Source organism: Meleagris gallopavo, chromosome 8 (assembly GCF_905368555.1).
Source record: "Meleagris gallopavo chromosome 8, MGAL_WU_HG_1.1, whole genome shotgun sequence".
In the NCBI taxonomy this organism is placed as follows: domain Eukaryota; kingdom Metazoa; phylum Chordata; class Aves; order Galliformes; family Phasianidae; genus Meleagris; species Meleagris gallopavo.
The window spans coordinates 29,678,301-29,696,977 of record NC_139411.1 but is presented as its reverse complement, the minus strand read 5'-3'; the positions used below and the strand labels follow the sequence as shown (position 1 = coordinate 29,696,977).

General features: G+C 37.5%; 1 protein-coding gene across 1 annotated transcript in view; it reads right to left on the bottom strand.

Annotated features, from left to right (window-relative positions):
* The window catches only part of INPP5F (inositol polyphosphate-5-phosphatase F), a 37,645-nt gene that overhangs the window by 15,752 nt on the left and 3,216 nt on the right, over positions 1-18,677 (bottom strand). The window contains exons 2-5 of the mRNA XM_085229599.1: positions 7,331-7,411; positions 1,700-1,836; positions 802-930; positions 88-255 (exon numbers count right to left, since the gene is read on the bottom strand). Coding sequence (XP_085085725.1) covers positions 88-255; positions 802-930; positions 1,700-1,836; positions 7,331-7,411 — 515 coding nt within the window. The remainder of the gene's footprint in view (positions 1-87; positions 256-801; positions 931-1,699; positions 1,837-7,330; positions 7,412-18,677) is intronic.

The following is an 18,677-nucleotide window of genomic DNA, read 5'->3' as shown; positions in this document are numbered from 1 at the left end:
AGTTACTGTAGACTGTACTACCAGAGGGTGTGATGAGTCAAGTTTTGACCAGCAGTTTTTCCATTATGTGTGCAGTAGAACACTTACTTTACGCCAGAGTGGCAAGTCGGTTTTCTCACACGCGCTCTGTCTCTGCACAGAATTTGTTAGATCATAGGTAAGGCTGTAGTAAAAAGAATCTGAATCCATGAACATTTTGAATAATTCCTCCAATAATCTCTTCTCCAACCTCTCTTTCTCTTTGCTTTCTTTAATCTGAAAGGAAAGTAATGGCTTTATGTCTTATCAAAAGAAGATTCTAGCCACATTTGCAAAATATCACTTCAAAACTTGTGAAACATCTTCTCATTCTCTGTTCTAATCTTCATATTCTTTAGATTTTTCAAATCCAAACCAGTGTCAGAAGTGTTCAGTTTGTTGGGTCTTCTTTTTCTTCAAGATGGTATGAGGTTCTCTGAGAAAAGGACTGCCAAAGTTTGTCTAGCTTTATGATAGTAGATAGACATACAAAGCAACTTGCAGAAGTTTAGAAACCCACTAGAAACAAGTCTTGGTAAGACAACATTTCATTAGAAAATGCTCAGCAATTATATAGTTACAAAATATAAAAATAGAAGAGCAACAGTGAAGTAATAAAAAATGAAATCAAACTTAAGACAAGGTAGATATACATTTTAGTCCTACAAGTTCTCTTTCCAGGTCTTACTTCTACTTACTACTTGATTACCCATCCATCATAACCTCTGAGTTACCAAATAAACATTCTGGAAGGAAAATAAAATAATCAGTAAAAAGCCTTACCTTCTTTTTATTTGGAGCAGATACATTTGATTTAATTTGTGTAAGAGTCTTCAGCAGAAATTTTGAGTCATCTGGGGACTGTGTAATCTTCTCTGGCTTGTTTATTCCAAAATGGTGCTTTTTACAAAGCTAAGTAATAATGATATTGAAATAAAATCAATATATAAATACTCCGCATAAAATCCAATGAAATTTTAATTAAAGTCTATGAAGTCCACAGACTTGGGGAAGAAGCTCTATAACACAGGAGAAATGTATAGATTTCCATCTATAGCATAATTCTCTTCCTCCTTTTTAAGAAGCTGTTTTCCCCTGTGATTGTCTGCTTCCATTCTACATGAGCTGAGTATCCAGACCCACCTCAACTTATTACCAAACCTTTAAAGTGAGTTAGTATTATTCACTTGAATGCTTTTAACCATTCACTTTTTTTTTTTTTCTTTTTCAAAAAACCAAAAACAACAACAACAAAAAAACTTACACAATGTTTAAAGCAAGGATTTCCCTTGAAGCCAAGTTATGGAAACTGATATCCCATAGTAAGACAGAAACAAGAACATCCATGAAAAAGTATATGCTCTCCTGATTCAGAAAAGAAAAAATAACTTCTTGCAATAGGCAAACACATGAAGTCCTATGGACATTCAAATGATCTGAGGAGTAACTGAGTTGAAGGCACGCTGGAGTGGGCAGTGCAGATCTGAACGTTTATGCAGGTTTCTACATACAGAAACATCTAGTGGGTGCATACAGTCAGTGTGTATCACTGTAAAGTGATGGGCTTTACTGAAAATCCTGCCACCTTCAGAGTGGTCTGAAGAGGTGGTCAGAAGAACGTGTTTGGTTTTAAAAAAGAAAAAAAAAAAAGAAAATCATAGTTTATTGAAGATATCCATACCTCCAATTCCAGATCCTGAGGCTCTGTTTCAGAAAGTGGGATCACAGCAACCTTTGTTATTTTGTATACCTCGTGATCTCCTGGAAGTTTGCCAATCAATGCTTTCTGACGAATTAAAAGTAACCACCATGGTAAATCTGGAGAAAGATTAGTAAAGGCTTACTGTAAAGTTATTTACTTCCACTAATCTGTCAAATTTTTCCTCACAGTGTAAAACCCCCTGCCAGGAGTTAATTGACCAGAAGAATCCAGTGAATGATGATTTGCTGCTGCCACATTTTGCTACTACACATTACAAGAACAAATCATCACCTGGAAAGATTATTTATTCTAACAAAGAGGCAGCATAGCTGCTATCAGCAAAGCAGAGACATTTTCCATAGACAGCTATCAAAGGTAAAATTAAGAAAATGCATTGTGACAACTCACTGTTTCAATTGTGTATCACTATCTTTGGAATAATACCAGTCTGCAATACAAGGAGCACTATGCTTTTATAAATTATAGTTTCCCAAAAGTACAAATGTGCTCTGACACCAGGGAAGGAAGATATGAAGTCATGCACGGATTGTGCAGTTATGCCAACTTCCAAGAGCATTTCTGCACTACTTCCTGAGCACAGAATCAAAACAATAACCTCTGGAGTCACAGAGGTGCTTCAGGTTGGGAGGGAACTCAGGATGTCATCCTGCTCAAACAGGGGAAGCTATGAGGTTAGACCACATTTTTCCACACTGTCACGTAAGCACAGCCTCCCAAAAAATGAGTTAACTGCACTATTGATGGTCAATGGATAAAAGATAAGGACATGAGAATGAGAGTAGACACCAGCAAAAAGGTTATCCTTACTGACAGCAGGTGCTGAAAGAGCTGTTTAGTACATTTAGTACCCTTGCCTCCAGCTTGACACCTCGTAACCATGGGATAAGGTGAAAGTAATAAATGTAAGTTTATTACACTTTTATCTGGAAAGTAGCTCTAGGTTTTTTAGATTGTTTTCTAGTGGGCAGAACAATCAGGTTTCTGCAAATCCAGTTCGATCCAAGTTTAACACGGGTAGAAAACACAGCATGCAGACATTCTCACTGAACACTTCTCTCATTTATTCCCCCTTATGGAGGTTTAACCACACAATTCAAACCTATGAAGAGATCAGTAAGTCAACAAACAAAACAGATTTTTAAAGAAAGGGTACCATCTAGATCTCAAGCAAAATAATCAGAATGACACTATTACAAAAAAAATTTTTTTAAAATGTATCTATATTGCCTTAATAGCAGTAAACAAGAACTCAACACAGCCAAGTGAGTTCTGTTACCTTTGAGTGCATTTTTAAAAAAAAGACATAGTTATCTTGGCTTTCATTTCAAAGCTCCATTTATATTACAACCACAGCCAAAGAATGTTAAGAAAAAAAAGAGTTCCCTGGCAGGCCAAAAGAAAACAGACAAGAAGCAAGGTATGCAGATAAAAAATGCCCCCAATTAAAAACTACAGCAACAACCACAGAAGCTCAGTGTAATTGCCAGTAATGTCCAGATAAGAGTAGTGCTTCTACAGTTTCAAAAGGTAGTTATGTAAAACTTTTTCATTAAGAACAGAAGAAGGCTACAGCTACATGTCCTTCCATAAGCGGCATGTGTTAGGTCATCCACCAAGATCCCATGGTTTGTTTTTGTTGCTTCTCTTTTTAAAACCGTATTAAGAACTATGGCAGAGCTGGCAGCAACAACTGATGTAAAGCACTGCATCTAAAGTAGGTTATCACCTCTCATTCCTCACTGAAAGAGGAATTTAGCTCTGTTTTTGCTTTACTGCCAGCACACCACTACTGTTTTATTTTCTAACGTTTCTCAAACAGCCCAGCATTTCATTTCCCCAAGTTCCTTTTAGCAATAATTAGTTTTAAACTGTGCATAAATTTACTACAAATGACACTTCTTGCAAGTATTTTGATCCTATCAAAAAAATACTCTGGTATCACTTTCTATTTGCTCGTTGAAGAAGATGAGATGAAAGCCAAGAAAACGTTTTGTTGATTGGATTAAGTTAGAGACAACAGCAGTTGCACTTCAGTGAAGATATTTCAGATGCTGAAGCACGGGCCTCAGTGGCATGGCAACAAAAGAGCTTTCCCTTCCTGGAGATAGAGAGGGAAGTATTTCACTTCCTTTTTGCTTACAGAGCCTAAGGAAACTTGGCAGTAACGTTTTACCCACATAAAAATATCAAACTGATAAGGGTGCATACATTAAACTGCATTTTGACTACAAGATAAAGAAATGTTTGATTGCAGTGTGGAGTTATGTGGAATTTGGCTGGCACTAAGAAGTCCAGCACTGGTGATAGTTTGATATATGCCATTAACTCTGAGCATATTCTAATCAATGTTGGATTAACTAATCCCTAGTCAAAACTGATTAGAACTTTTACATGGAATCTTCCACCACTAAAAAAAAAAAAAAAAAAGAAATACACATGGAATAGCATACAACAGTACTAGTAGTAACTTCAGTGGTCAGAAGCCAAAGTTATACTAACAAAGTGAAAGAAATCAAAATTGCAAAAGCAGATCAATGAATCTCAATTAAGAATTTGATTCCAGGCTACCATTACCACTTCAGTGTGGAAGTAGCTACTTTCACTACTAACAAGAAATACGTTCTAGTCATGTATTGGAATTTCTGCTAAAGGAATTTGAATGGTTATATTTTGTACATACATAAATAAACTGGACAACAAAACATTATTAATATTCTGTAATTGATAACATGTCTATGCAATAAATGTTCTTCCTAAATAGAGGCAAGCACATGCACATACTATTCTAATGATGTATACCAAGAAAAGGTGCATTGTCACATCTCACACATTATCTTCATACTATATCCTGAACTCCTTCCCATTTGTATTCTTGTTTTCAATCCATATTTTCTCATCAGTCATCTTGGGATAGGCCAACAGAGGGTAAGAGACCACACCCCAGTGTTCAGATATTCCTTAAGTTTGTTTTTTTTTTTTTCCTTAAAAGCCATCTTATTGCTTAAGGAACTTCAGGACTGGGGAAGAAGCAAAATATAGCTTAAGTAGATTTTATCTTAAATGAGTACACAATTATGTCCAGATGTACAATTGATTCTGTCAAGTAAAAAAATTCTTCAAAGAATTAAAAAGGGTAACCGTGCAATATTGGCTGGTTTCTCACCAGATTGCTTCCCTGCCAAAAAACCTTTTTCCTACACATTCTCCAGTGCTAGGCCAGCAATAAAGGCAGAAGATTTAGAGTAAATTAAATCTCATCCCTAGTTACAGCAATTTGGCAGATTCCAATGCTAAATTAAGAACATCCCTGCAGTCAGTTTTAGGTTATTTCAAGGTCACTTTAGCACTACTCCAGCATTCTTGCATTAAGTGGATCTTTTGAGAACATGTAAGGATTTAGGTCTTGGATAGGGAATATGGGCTTTGGGCTTACTGACAGTTTAATAGCATACTGGCAGCAACTTTAATTCTTAAGAAAGTATTTAAAGTTTGCAGTATTAGTCAATAAGATGCTGAGCAGGACAATCCCATAAAGGAATCTAATTATCCAAGAGTTCAAAATAAGTTTTCTGATCTTTCTCGTCCAGGAGGAGGAGACTAGGGAAAGAAAAAGGGAAGAAATCAGAGCAACAGGTCCTCCTGATCCTGCTGACACAAATGAGGTTTGGAAGAAAAGCATTTCATCCAGCTTGCACTGCCCAATACTCTTACCAAGTATGGAAATAACGGTCCAGCACTTAAATATTTATACAATTCTTACTGATAAAGTTTCCAGGTGACAAAGATTGATACACGAATAAGTAATGAAGACAGTTACTGTTACAGTGTTAGATGACTCAGCTGGAGGACTACATAGAACTATACCTGAACACAATCAAGTGACAGTTCATTGACAATAACTGGTTTAAAAAGACCTACTTAGGCCATTTTAGTCAGCTCTCCTATTTTGACTACAGTGCAATGAGGACTCTCTCTTAGCAGCTGCCCACTAGACAGCTGCATCATTAAAGGCCTCAACATGCACAAGAACAGCCCATAAGTACTTTGTGTGTTATTTAAAAAAAAAGCAAAGAAGAAACAAAATGCTAGCACTTGTCTAAGCAGCAACTGGATGGAGTGCCTGGATGGGCATAATTGATACAATAGCTGTAAAAAACATATGGAAAGACGTCAGGCTTATTATTTGATAATCTTAATTTACCTGACAACAGCAAGCTGGCACTTTAACAAATGTCACATGCTGGGGATAGTTCCATCGCAGCTTTCATAAGCAGAAGTGCCTCACAGTAAGCATACATGCAAGAATATTCAGTTGCCATGATACAGGAGAACTTTCAGAAAGCATGTACCAGGGTCTCTCCCTTGAAAGGCTTTTATGTGAGAATCCCTAAAGAGAAGGGGGAGGCCTTTGTGTACGAGAATACTTTATTAACAAACACAAACATGTCAAAAGCAAGCATGAAGCATTTTCCCACAGCAGGAAAAAAAAGGTCATTTCTGGAGTTCAGCAATCATTCATCTGTTTATTATGGACAGCACACACTGAACAGCACAGACTGCCTGGATGAGAAGGGAGTGTCAGAGAAAGACAGTCTGAACCATATCATCAGACAGAACGAACTGCTGAACAGATCTGCAGAAGGAGGACAGAAAAATATCAGGTGAAAGTCAAAGTTAAGATCAAGCGATACAACTGGAAAGAGGAAACGGCCAAAAGCTTTATGAAAAAAGAGAGGCTCTGAACTGTTCTCTCAGAAGTGAGACCTAGCGGTTACGGTAACTATGGAGCCAGCCACTTCCCAGAACTAAATCCATCATACCCTCACAGCCTGTTTTCTTTCTTCCTCTACTGTTAGTGTGCCTCTGCTATCTTGACTCAGCTGCTCCTGTGTGACAAACATCTGACCCATTTCAGTACTTAATCCATGCTGGTATCCTGGAACACACTTGAAACTTCACCTGCATTTACCTGCACCTATTCAAGAATGACATGAGATGCGTGGTTTACAAGAAGGACAGCACATAGTAAACGAAGTAGAGTTTATGGCTAGTTTTTCTATCTGACAGTAAGTAGACATTCAGAGCTCTACTGGTACAAGATCCTTTCTAGTTAACATTGGTTTATTAAATCAGATACAAATTTCCAAACGTTTCTTTTACTTTTAAATAGGTTTAAGTAGTAACCACTCCCAATGCACTTAATTGACAAAAATCATTTTCAGATATTGAAAAAAACTTTCATTCATTAAAAAAATGCTTTGCAGCACTATTAGTAAAAGTGTGCAAAAATTAAATAAGTGTATCTCACAGGGAGCCTCAGGTGGAACTTCGGGTACTGACTTTTATTCTTTGTGGATGCAGTTCTCTATTTGTACAAGAAAATAAAAAAAAAAAAAAATCCATGCAGCAGAAAGAGGAATTTGCATACCACAACTAAAATATAAATGCTTGGATGAGTTCACATAGTTGGGAAGTACTACACCATTGCAGAGAATACTACATAATCCACTTGAGTTTCACAGTTCCATTTACAGTATCAATGCCTTTAAAACACATTGACTTAGCAGTATAAAATAAAATGCCACATACCTGTATGAAGCTGGACTTTACCAATGACTCCTTCTACCAGGCCCAGGCAAATAGGATTCCATGCCAAAAGAAGATCAGTAGCTGAAAAAAAAATAATAATAATAATTCATATTTTGTAATAAACTCAGCTGGACAGTCAAGCCAGCACATCATTCTTTCTGCTTTCCCCACTCAGATGATAGAAAACATGCTGTGACTCCCACAACAAGAGTAAGATACATAAGCTGTTCAATTTTTGCTTGCTAATAAGTAGCTATTTTAATTAATTGACCAAATGATTCCTCCTGTTTATAGTTCTACTCCTTATCCTTCCTGGTTATTTCAGAAAAAAAACGACAAGAGTGTTTTCAGCTACATAATTCAGTTTAATGGATGCTTAGTTCTCCTAACATCCACTGGAATTCATAACTTAATTGAAACTTTACATGGTCATAGTGAAATTAAATACAGGTCATTAAGCTGCTAATGTAGCCCCAAGAAGACCAAGCACTTGTTAACACTCAGCCCCAGCTCTGTCATATCTATCCAGCTACTATTCATTCCACAACTTTTTTCTATTTAAATATAGATGCACATTTTCTTTTGGAATAATATTTAAGTATACAAGGCTTCATGGTTTCTAAGAAATCATATTAAGAAGTGCAAATGAACCACAGAGGAAGTATAAAAGCAAACAGGAAGGCAGTGCTACCAGCTCCATCATTTGCAAAATGCAAATTGAATGCGTCTCAACATGCATTCAAACTATTGTTAGATGGAAGTCAGTAAGACAGTATCAGTGTGAAAAGCATTTGATGGTAACAAGATGCTGATATTCATTTAGAGTTTCTAACAGCAGTGTAATACCTGTAAAGTTCACTAACGTGGCAAAAGAAATTTCAGAATTTTAGCTTAAATCATTAAAAACAATATCCGTGTGGGAAATCTGAGGTTTTTCTATTCCAATAGTTTGATATTAGCTCAAGGGAGGAAGTTTCTCCAGTTTACATGTAGGCAAGTTACATATCTTAGATCCCAGGGTAAATATGTAAACGTTTTCAAGAGCAGACTGACATAACATCTCAAGATAAAGAGAACAATCATCCACCCACACCTTACTCACAAGAACTGAGTTCCTCCTTTAAAGTCTAAAATCTGCAGGCAACAACCAATGGTATTTTATTATTTTTAAGCACAGTTATTTTTAAACACTATATTCTCCTTGAAACTTACAACTCAGACTGCTGCTCCAAGAATTGCAGATTTATTCCTAGCTTTCAGTTTAACACATTTCATAGTAAACCAGACTGCGTTAGTTTAATCACAAAATACAAGCATTTATATGAAAAGTCAGCATAGATCTGAACTGAACTTATTTAAAAGGAGTTTTCTGCACCGTGCTTTCACAAAGAAAAGCAGGAACTAAGTGCATAGGCTGTCAAGATTTCAAGACGTTTGCAGGAGGCAGTACAAAGTTATGGTTAATATATGCAACCAGGCTGTGCCATGTAATGGTAGATACCTGCAGAAAAACACCTGATTGTTCCTGTTTTACTGTGAGAGCACCAGAGACAGTTACTTGGAGCCAGGATAAGAAAAATGAATCATGCCATAATTTAAGTTCCTAAGGAGAATAAAATAGATGAGCACAAGAAACTATGCAGTAGTGTGAATAGGGATTTATGCTCAAGCCTCTCTGAAGTGCTTCAAACTCATCATGTTTCTGTATACTGAATATCTTTTCCTTATACAAAACATGTTCAAGTATCACCTGAGCTCTTCATCTCAGAGTTTCAGTTCAAATAACGCACAGGAGCATCTTTGTGCTGAGTAGATATGAGCTTACAGGAAAGAGGCACAAGGAGCCATCCCTGCTCTCAAGTTTTTCACCACCTTCCCCAGCTCACCAACACATCCTGAGTTTCACCTTCACCTCAAGAATCCTGTAGAGCTATATTTCAAATTTAATCCACTTTTTGCTATCTTGGACACTTGCAATTTACTTTATTCGTGTGCCAATGAGAGATAAAAAACAGACACAAGCAGATAAAAAAAAAAACAAAACAATAAGCCAGGCACATACAGGAGTACTGGTAGCAATTTAAAGGATTCAAATCACTTCATATTTACCATAGCTACTACAGAAATAAAAATCTGAATACTATCCAGGTCTCTTTAAGCCATTTGTTTCCTGCTATGACAAGATATATTAAGAACAGAATCATTAAGGTTGGAAAAGATCATTATGATCATCTCATCCATCAACCCAACCTGGCCATGCCCACTAACCACATTCCTCACTACCATGTATTTATGTTTTTGTAAACTCTCAGGAACGGTGACCCCACCACTTCCCTGGGCAGCCTGTTCCAATACCTCATTACTCTTCTTGAGCCAAAATTTTTCCTAATAGTCAAACTATTAGTAGGAAAGCTCTCAATGGTGAGTTTGTTCTAATGCATAAAAATGGGAAAAAATGTTTTAAAAAATTTACTTGTAATTACAGGTATGAGGAAATGATAGTTTAGACTTGCCCACCAAGAGAAAGATGTAAAGAAACTGATATTGTAAAACTCCATTGTTTTTAATGGAGCCTTCATCATTTTCATGGTTTGCTCTGACACACGCAGCCCTGGACGTGGCCATATGCAATGCCTGAAACTTCTGCAGGAACACTTCTCCCATGTAGGGCAGAGAATGAGAACTGACCAAACTTTGACTCCTGTCTTCACTTACAGCATAGCCGAGCTTTGGAAAAGTAGGAGCTATTTGGAGTCAAATATACATCACACTAAGACCTCAGAAGGTAGGAAAAACAGATCCACAAGCTGGGAAGCAATGACTTGAAATAAATGTGATTATCAAACTACCATCAGTGAAGGCATGAAAGCCAACTGTTCCCAGGGAGTTGTGACACGGTGGGAGGAAAAGCCACATATTTAGCAATGTTTGAGGAGACTGACGTGTTTCCACCAGCATCCAGCAAAGTTTAGCTATAAAGAACTCTTATAGAAGAAATGCCTGTAGGCTATGGAAAAAATATCAGTTGTGGAATCACACTGTTTGGTGACAGTATCACAAGATTTTTGATTTTTTTTTTTCTTTTTCTAAAAAACACATTTCTAGAAAAAGAACCTTCTAAAGGAAGGTATGTGTGATAGCACAGAAGCAAGCAGCTCAAAGTTGTTCTAACTAATAAAACACATCTGTTTTGACATTGACTAGAATGTATTTACTAGTTAGAGCTCCAGTTCCCATATGATGGTCCCCTCTGGACTCAGAGCCAACAGCCAGCCATGCTGAATAAATATAACTAAAATAAGCACTGATGTGAGCTTGTTGCTCTACAGAAGTATACTCTGATGTACCTACATAAGGTAGATGGACCAAATTATTCCACAGTTCCCCTACCTCACCCTCCAAAAAAAGAGTACAGGCTTTCATGTTGAGTGCAGTCCTGCTTACTCAGCTTCAGACAAAGCAGCTCTCAAGCTTTGTATAGTACTGCAAGATTGTCCAAGACTGTTTGCTGTAATTTAACCTCCAGCCCAGCAGTTCCGGCAGCAGCTATTTCTTTAGCCATCATCATGGATTCTTAAAATTAAAGCAAAAGTTACATGGTTATGAAAGAATTTTAAATATACAGAGACCCAAAAAAGTTAAATGCAAGCCTATAAGATTAGTTTAATTATGAAATGCCATAAAATTTCAGAGGCAACAGAAATTGGTAGATAGCGATACATGTTACAGAAGATGTTCAAGTCTTTCTGTAGCCAAGAAGGAAGCAGCCATACAAAAAAAAAAAATCCTCAGATAAAGTTTCCTCTTAACATACATAAAAGACATCTGAAAATATTTGAATACTGAATACTGAAGCCATACAACAGCAAGTGTAATTTTTTTTTTTTTTTTATAATATCAGTAAGCATTCCCTACCATGGTGCTCTATCAAGCAAAGCACTGGAATATTCCCTATACCCAAACACAATCGAAGTAGCCACTGTCAACCAAACTAAAAAGTTAACTGTACAGAAAAGTCTATGACAGCAGTGAGCTGAGCCAGGTGGAACATCTTCCCCTGCTCAGAGAGTCTGTGGTGCCCTCAGTCAGCTTCAACTTAAAGCCCTGCCAGGTTTGATAAGCCTTAGCACATGCACTTAATACTTTGGGACAGAAACCTGGTACACAAATACATACCTTTAAGTATAGAATTTTCCATTCTTTCCCTTACCCCAAATAAATTAGAGCTATTGGGAAAAAAATTGGCTCTTTTTGCTGATTGCTGTCTGAGATTAGTGATAACAAAGCATACATTTACTCTCCACAGTGACTGCATCAGCATTGTAATCACAGCACAATAGGACTTCCACCACAAACACAGAACAAAACCAGCTCTGATGTGATTATTTCCACATCAGCTCTCTGAACTTACCAGCAGCAATGCAAAGGCAAAAACATCAGATAAAGCTTCTTGAACTGTTTGTGTTTATACAAACATAACCCTGGGAAAGGCGATATAAAAGCAACTTGGATGACTGTCAAAAGCCAAAACTGCTTTCCAGCTCTTTCCCCATTCTACGCCCAGCAGATTCTATCCAAGGTCAGGCACAAGCTCTGACAAGGAAACAAACCACTGCTTTGGGACACGGCACTGCTCAGCACCAAATGACTACTGCCCAGTCTGATGGGCTTGGGGAGGCAGTCAGCCTCCCTTAGGCAGGAGGCAGGAAATTAAGAAAAAAATTTCATTTAGAATCCCTTGGATCCAGCCCTTACCACTGAGCTGCTGTCAGGTTCAATCCATCAGATATCCGCAGCCATTTATCTTCCAATTTCGCTGGAAATCAGGGGGATACTTCACAAACACTGGGGAATTTCCAGGAATGAACCTCAGTTAGGAAGTGTTCTGCCAGTGTGCTTAGTATGAAAACCAAGTGGCACTGAACTTTCAGCTCAATTTATACATGCTTACAGGAGCTCCACGTTTATATAAATAAGCATGAACTGTATCTAGACAAACATACAAACATATTCAAAAATTCTTTCCATAGCCTGGCAGGGCAGCAATTCTCACAGCCACTTTCAGCATTCAATAAAAGCAGTAGATACTTATATATGAAAAGAAAGAGCTCAGAAGCAACCTACTGTAAATATGCAAAGTAAGTTTTCCAGCTCTGCTAATACAGCACCAGACATCTGAGGAGTTAATTTTATTACAATTACTTTAGTTTTTTCCTCAGAGTTGAAGGTTTTTTCCTCCAGTTTTGGCTGCTTCAGATCAAAGGCAACAAGCACCACCAGACCCTCAGGGCTTTTCAAAAGAAATTATTTTCAAGTTCCAGTCAACTTTGAGCAGTGTTCTGAAATATTAGCCAGGATTAAAAGATTACAAGTTAACTGGGAAGACTTAAGAGTATAAAGCATTTCCTAGAAAAGAAGGCCTTGCGTACTACTTCAGCAAGCAAACTTCAGCTAAGTTCTTACTGGCAGATTCCTAAATTCATGTTTAATCTACTCTAATTGCAGAAGGATGGAGGAGCATTAAGACGTTCATTCTTACAAGTACCAACAACTAATGGTCACAAAGCATTAGCTATATTGACTTGCTTATTTCCCATTTCAAACTTGAAACAAATTATCTCTTCAGCTAATAACTCATTTAAATCATCTTTAATTTGCCATTTAGACTGCTTGCTCAGTCCCTTGTAGACTTGAGCCCCCAGCCACTTGGAATTGAAATGTTCCTCCTTAGCAGAGGAACCAAAGCACCACCATTCATCACCCCACCATAAAAAGCCCACAGCTATAGTCTCTTCTAGGAGGATACACTTTTTTTTTTTCTTTTTTAAATCCCAGCAAGTCTTCCCATTGCTACTCCACCTTACAGCTTTCTTTACAGCAGTTCATTCCCCAGTCCCTAACCATGAGAAGTACACCATCCCAGCAAGTATTCAGTGCATGGCTCAACCATAAGAGCAGAGACCCTGCAGAGTACACATCCATCCAGCTTGTTTTTAAGAAAATGAAGCAGCACAGTATCCTTGAACATATTTTTTATGCATTTCAAAACTGGACCAGGTGAGCAGGAACAAATTCAGGTTGGATAGTGACAGATTTAAAATGAGGGATGTAACAAAATTTTTATCTTACTGCAGCAAAACATTTTTTAAAAAAGAGTAAGCAGGATATTAAGCCCAGGAGAAAGAATGTCATGAAAATGAATCCTTACTACTTGTAGGGATAAAGAATGCTTCTTTGTACTCTGCTGCAGCTATAGAATTCTGAGTCACCAAGCACTGCTTGGGAAACCATTAAACCAAAGGAAAAAAACATTCATTTGCCTAGAAAGCACACAATATTACAAGTAATTCCACTAGGAACTCCTAAGCTATAAGCAGGAACAAACTGCCACTGTCAGTTGTTCCAATGCCATGTTCTAAGGCATACAAAGTTGATGGGAGCTGCAACTAAATCCAGAAGTATTCCAATTGGTAATTATAAATTATAGGGACAAATCGAAGAGGCTTCTCTAGCTGCATATCCCCCATATATTCATTACTCAAAAAGAAGATTATTACCTGACAGTCCACTAGTCTGCCCTTAAAAGCCATTCAGCACACACACAATCCCTATGTCAGCTCATTAAACGTAAGCTGAACTTTACATTCACTGAATTCAACCAGTTGTTTTGTTCCTCCTTAAGTTGTTCACGAACACCAAATGTGAAGAGCACATAGCCATCCCCATTCAATCCCAGAAAAGGTTTTGTCATTTGAGAATGCAGGCTCCCCTCCCAACCATAAAGAAAGCATCACCTCAATTCATTTCTCACCTGTAGAGTCTCTTGATCCCTCAAAAAGCCCGAGGAGGAAGCAGCTTAGAATAAGATAGCAGACGATGCTTCAGTGGCTAAGAACTCTTGACTCTTAAAGTTACTTCTAGCCAAAGGCATCTACTCCTATTCAATCCTCTTTCCTTAATTTTCTCAGCCAGAATGTTTTGCTCAGCAAGCACATTTCTAGCAGCTGTATGATTATCTGAAATGCTTATGGTCTGATGCAGAAAAGCTTGAATTCCTGCAAAGCAGAGTGTTTCAGGAATTAACTCCAGCAGTATACATACTCCATAACAATTACCCAAACGTCTCTCATGTTGGAGCATACAGACTTTGGAAGTGATTTTCAACTTTATCTTCATACCTTCATTTGACAAGTCTTCAGGACTGCAAGATGCTCAAGCATTAAAAATAATACCTAAAATGCTGAAAGAATACAGTTGGAAAAGCAGTTGGAAAATAGAAAAGCATAGCTCAAATGCTTACAACTGGCTGTAAGTGAGTGAGCTGAGGCCTTGAGAGACCATACATGATGGGACTGCTTCAGGTCATGAATGACCACAACCTCCATGCAACAGCACTCCATTCAAATGTATTCAGTCCTGCCCGAAAAGAATTATGATATTTTAGAATTATAGAAGGCAACTGCAAAGGATACTGCAGAAAAAGCGACACTTGCATATTCTGCAATCCTTAATTCATGTATTTGAATAGAAAGTAAAGAATTTGATGCCAAACCAGATAGGTTTTGTTACTGTTTAACAGACTGCTAGGGACAAAGTGACTATTTAGTCACATGACAACAAGCAATACATCCCTTAAACATTCTTAGAACACATTTCAGCACAAGGAAATGCCTACACGTTTGTGGGAATGTGGCTTTGCTCGAAGCAGATGAATAGACATGGCCAAAAAAAAACCAAAACAAAACAAAACCAAAAAAACACACCACCAACAACAGAAAGTTAAAAATTAAATGATAGCTGCAAAATGTAAATGACCAGCAGGGATTCCCTCCTGGGCAATGCCACAAACTTCTAAATTTGATTTAAATGTTGATTCTTCTTTAAATCACTGCTGTCATGCTTTATACCATCTTCCTCAGAATGTTCATAAGATCTTCCTGAATGCCCCAGCATATTATCAGCAATTAAGGCTTACTGCACTACTCAACAAGAGAGCATTAAGTTTCAAGTGAAGTATTTTCAAGTTGCTTGTTTCCAGTTTCACAGACACAATGAACATTGTTCCAGGGCTTCCACTGATGTAAGATTTCTTCCTTAAAAGGAAGAGTAAAGTTTTTCAAGTGGAATTTTACTAATTTCAGTTCAACTTTTTGGAAAATAATTCCTGCTTTTATTTTTCAGGGAGTTGAAGTGATTGGAACAAGAATATGCAACTAATTGAGTATTAATGTGCATTTATTAAACCAAAGCTTTCGTGAAAGAAGTTAATGCATTATTTCCAAATTTCTCCTTTGGATATATATCCAATTGTTTCTCACCTCTTCTTGATACATGTTCCTATTATTGACTTAAGTGCAGCAATTCTGTCAATTGAAAGATAAGGATACAGTTAGAATATGACCAGTTGATAGAGATGAAGACCACCAGCTGGAAGCATTAATCCCACTGACAGGAATTAAGGCACTGCACAGAAGATTTACAGAGAGGTAAAAAAAAAAAATCCTGCATGCATCCATCCACATTCCCACCCCTCCCCCCACGTGGGTTCTTTGTTTTCATATTCTCACAGTAGCAGTTTCTTAGTTAAGATTTTTTTCCAACTGATATTTATAACAGTAACTAATATTGCTAAATTGTCACTGAAAATAAACTGGCAAAAGCTTTATCTAAAATGGTGGAAAAGTCATTTAATAATCTCCGATCAAATTAGATTACTGCATCAGGATGCTGGGTTTTCAAGGAATACAGGCTGCTAGTTGCAAGTGGGGCTTTCTCAGTCAGAATTTCCACATGCGTTTTTATAACAAAATACAGAACGTTCAACGAAGTCAGAAGTTTACAGCAAATTTAACACTTATGAATTGAGCTATCAAATTTGTATCTTGTTCTCTCAAAGCCACTATATTAAGAAACCATGTTTTTTATAATATTAAACATTAATCATGAAACCTCCAGACACTGACGGAAGTGTTTATCTGCAGCTTCAAATCTTTGACATATTTGAAGGAAAAATTACAGTCTGACAAACTCTGGTTCTGAAGTCTCAATATATATAGCTTTAACAGTGAGTTTCTGCAACACAATCAATATTTAATTAAGCTACACTTGAGAGCTGTTTGATATTACACTGTAGAATTTGCCTCTAAAAGGAAACTTTACACCACTATCCAAGAGCTCTCACAGTTCAAGGGAACTGTTCAGTTCAGTGGAAGTGCCCTGACATTGCAGGACTCCAGCTGTGGTTGGCATGCAATACAATTTGGAACAGATGCAAAAGAATGTTTTCGTGCTGCTGGTCCCACTCACATTACAAGGAAATGGCCAAGTGCCCACCAAATTACTTCCTCATGGCACCCAAAGCCTTCAGAGCAGCATCTTAAGTCTCTCAATTTAAGATGATACAGCCTCCACCATTCATTCATAATGATAATTTCATCGTAAAACACCTTATTTTTCAACAGAAAAAAGCCAAGTGTTTTCATCCCGCCCACTGACACCTGTGCCAGCAACAGCTCCGTGTCTCAGTCAAGGACAGGGGAGATATTGCATGAGTCAAAACAAAGATTTACCCCTAAACACACTCCAGGGTTGTAATAATGTAACTTCAGCAGCTTGATGTCTCTCCTGTACACTTAACAGTATTGAAGATAATAATAATAATAATAATAAATAATTACTTTGAAAGAGCACAAGTAGCATATTGTAACATCCGTACTCAGACCAAAAAGCTTGTTTTATGGATGTAGACCCCTATTAAATGAAGGGATGCTTCCTAACAGTGCCTACAGTTTTAAATATTTTCATCCCAATTAACTCTGCAATCTCCTCTTCACCATTATTTAGTTAATTCTAACCTATAGAGATCAAAGATATCTGATTTCTGCTGTCAAATACAAGCCTAAAATACATCTGAATTACAGATTCATTTTAATTGTGGCAAAAAAAAAAAAGAAAAAAAATCTTTACTCCCCCTGTATAAGCTAACAATTGTCAGCACACAAGAAACAGCATATGAAGCTTAACAACTTTTCATTTATTTAAAACCAAAGTCATTCCAGGGAGGGCAGGAACTCCAGCATACATCTGCATTTGGTCTGGGACAGATCTGACAATTCCAGACATCTCCATGTAAGAAGAAGAGAGGAGAAGACAGGAACAGCCTTGTTATATTCAGCTTCTCCTCTGCCACGAAGATTCAAAAGGAAGTTAAACAAGCAACTTGGCACCTCGAGATGTATTTGTTTGCACCAGGTCAACACGTAGCAGGCATCTTTAAGTCTTAGATATAGGTTGACTACATTCCATTAAAGAAAGTGGATAAAACTCAAGGAGATCTTATCTAAGCAAAGTAGAAAAGTACTCCCGTACGGAAGGCTTCACCTCACAGTCAGAAGGTACAAAACTGATGTTTCATACATAAAATAATCAGAGTAGATGAAGAATACGCAGCAGCTTACCCCTGCCCTCATCCTGTTTCCCTTTGTTAGAAGAAGCAAGCAGCAGCAGCAAATTAACTGCTCGGTATTCAAGCCCTACTTCTGGTGGGTTGCATTTAATATATATCAGTTTGACATCTGGTTTGTCGCATATGCCACAAGGTACGTTGTGCTGTTAGCTAAGAACATTGAAAGGAAGGAACAGAATGCGGGGGCATAAGTGAGAAACAGCCCAGTAACCACTGCAGCTAAAACAAAGTATCAAGAAAACAGCTTGAGGTCCCTAAAGAAGTAACTGGTAATAAAGAACTTTCCCAAAGCTGCAACTCTCTTGTGGAATATATTCCATAACACACATTTCTAAGACCTCAAGAAGCCTATTTTGCATCAAGAATCTAATTCAATAGCACTAGCTAGCACACACATCATCCCTCTACTGTGCTCAGAAGGGCTCTGCAACCTTCAAGCAACTGAAGCATCAACCAGCATCAGCAACATCACTCCCTACATGAAGTCAAGCATGGCCTCCTGCTTCACTAAGGCCTCTTTGAGCATTTATAGGCACTGGGCTTCATATAAAGGAATTTTTCCTCACAGTATTTGACTAGAAGAGAAGAATACCAGAAATTCTAACTAGTAATTTTCCCCATGAGCTCAGTAATGCCTTTGAGGTGTAAGGTAAGTACACATAGCTACGGTGTCAGATGGCATTATGATTTGTGAGTCAGTTCAGATTTCATGCTCTCAGAAAGACACAACCTGAAATCTCTTCCCTGATACTCAGGAAAAATACTGTTTGGTAATAAGCTTCTCATTAGAAAAGAAATATATTTAAAGAGGTATTGCTTCAGTTGATGATTCACAACCATTTTCAACAGATGAAAAACAATACTAGCAGTAATTTCCTGAAT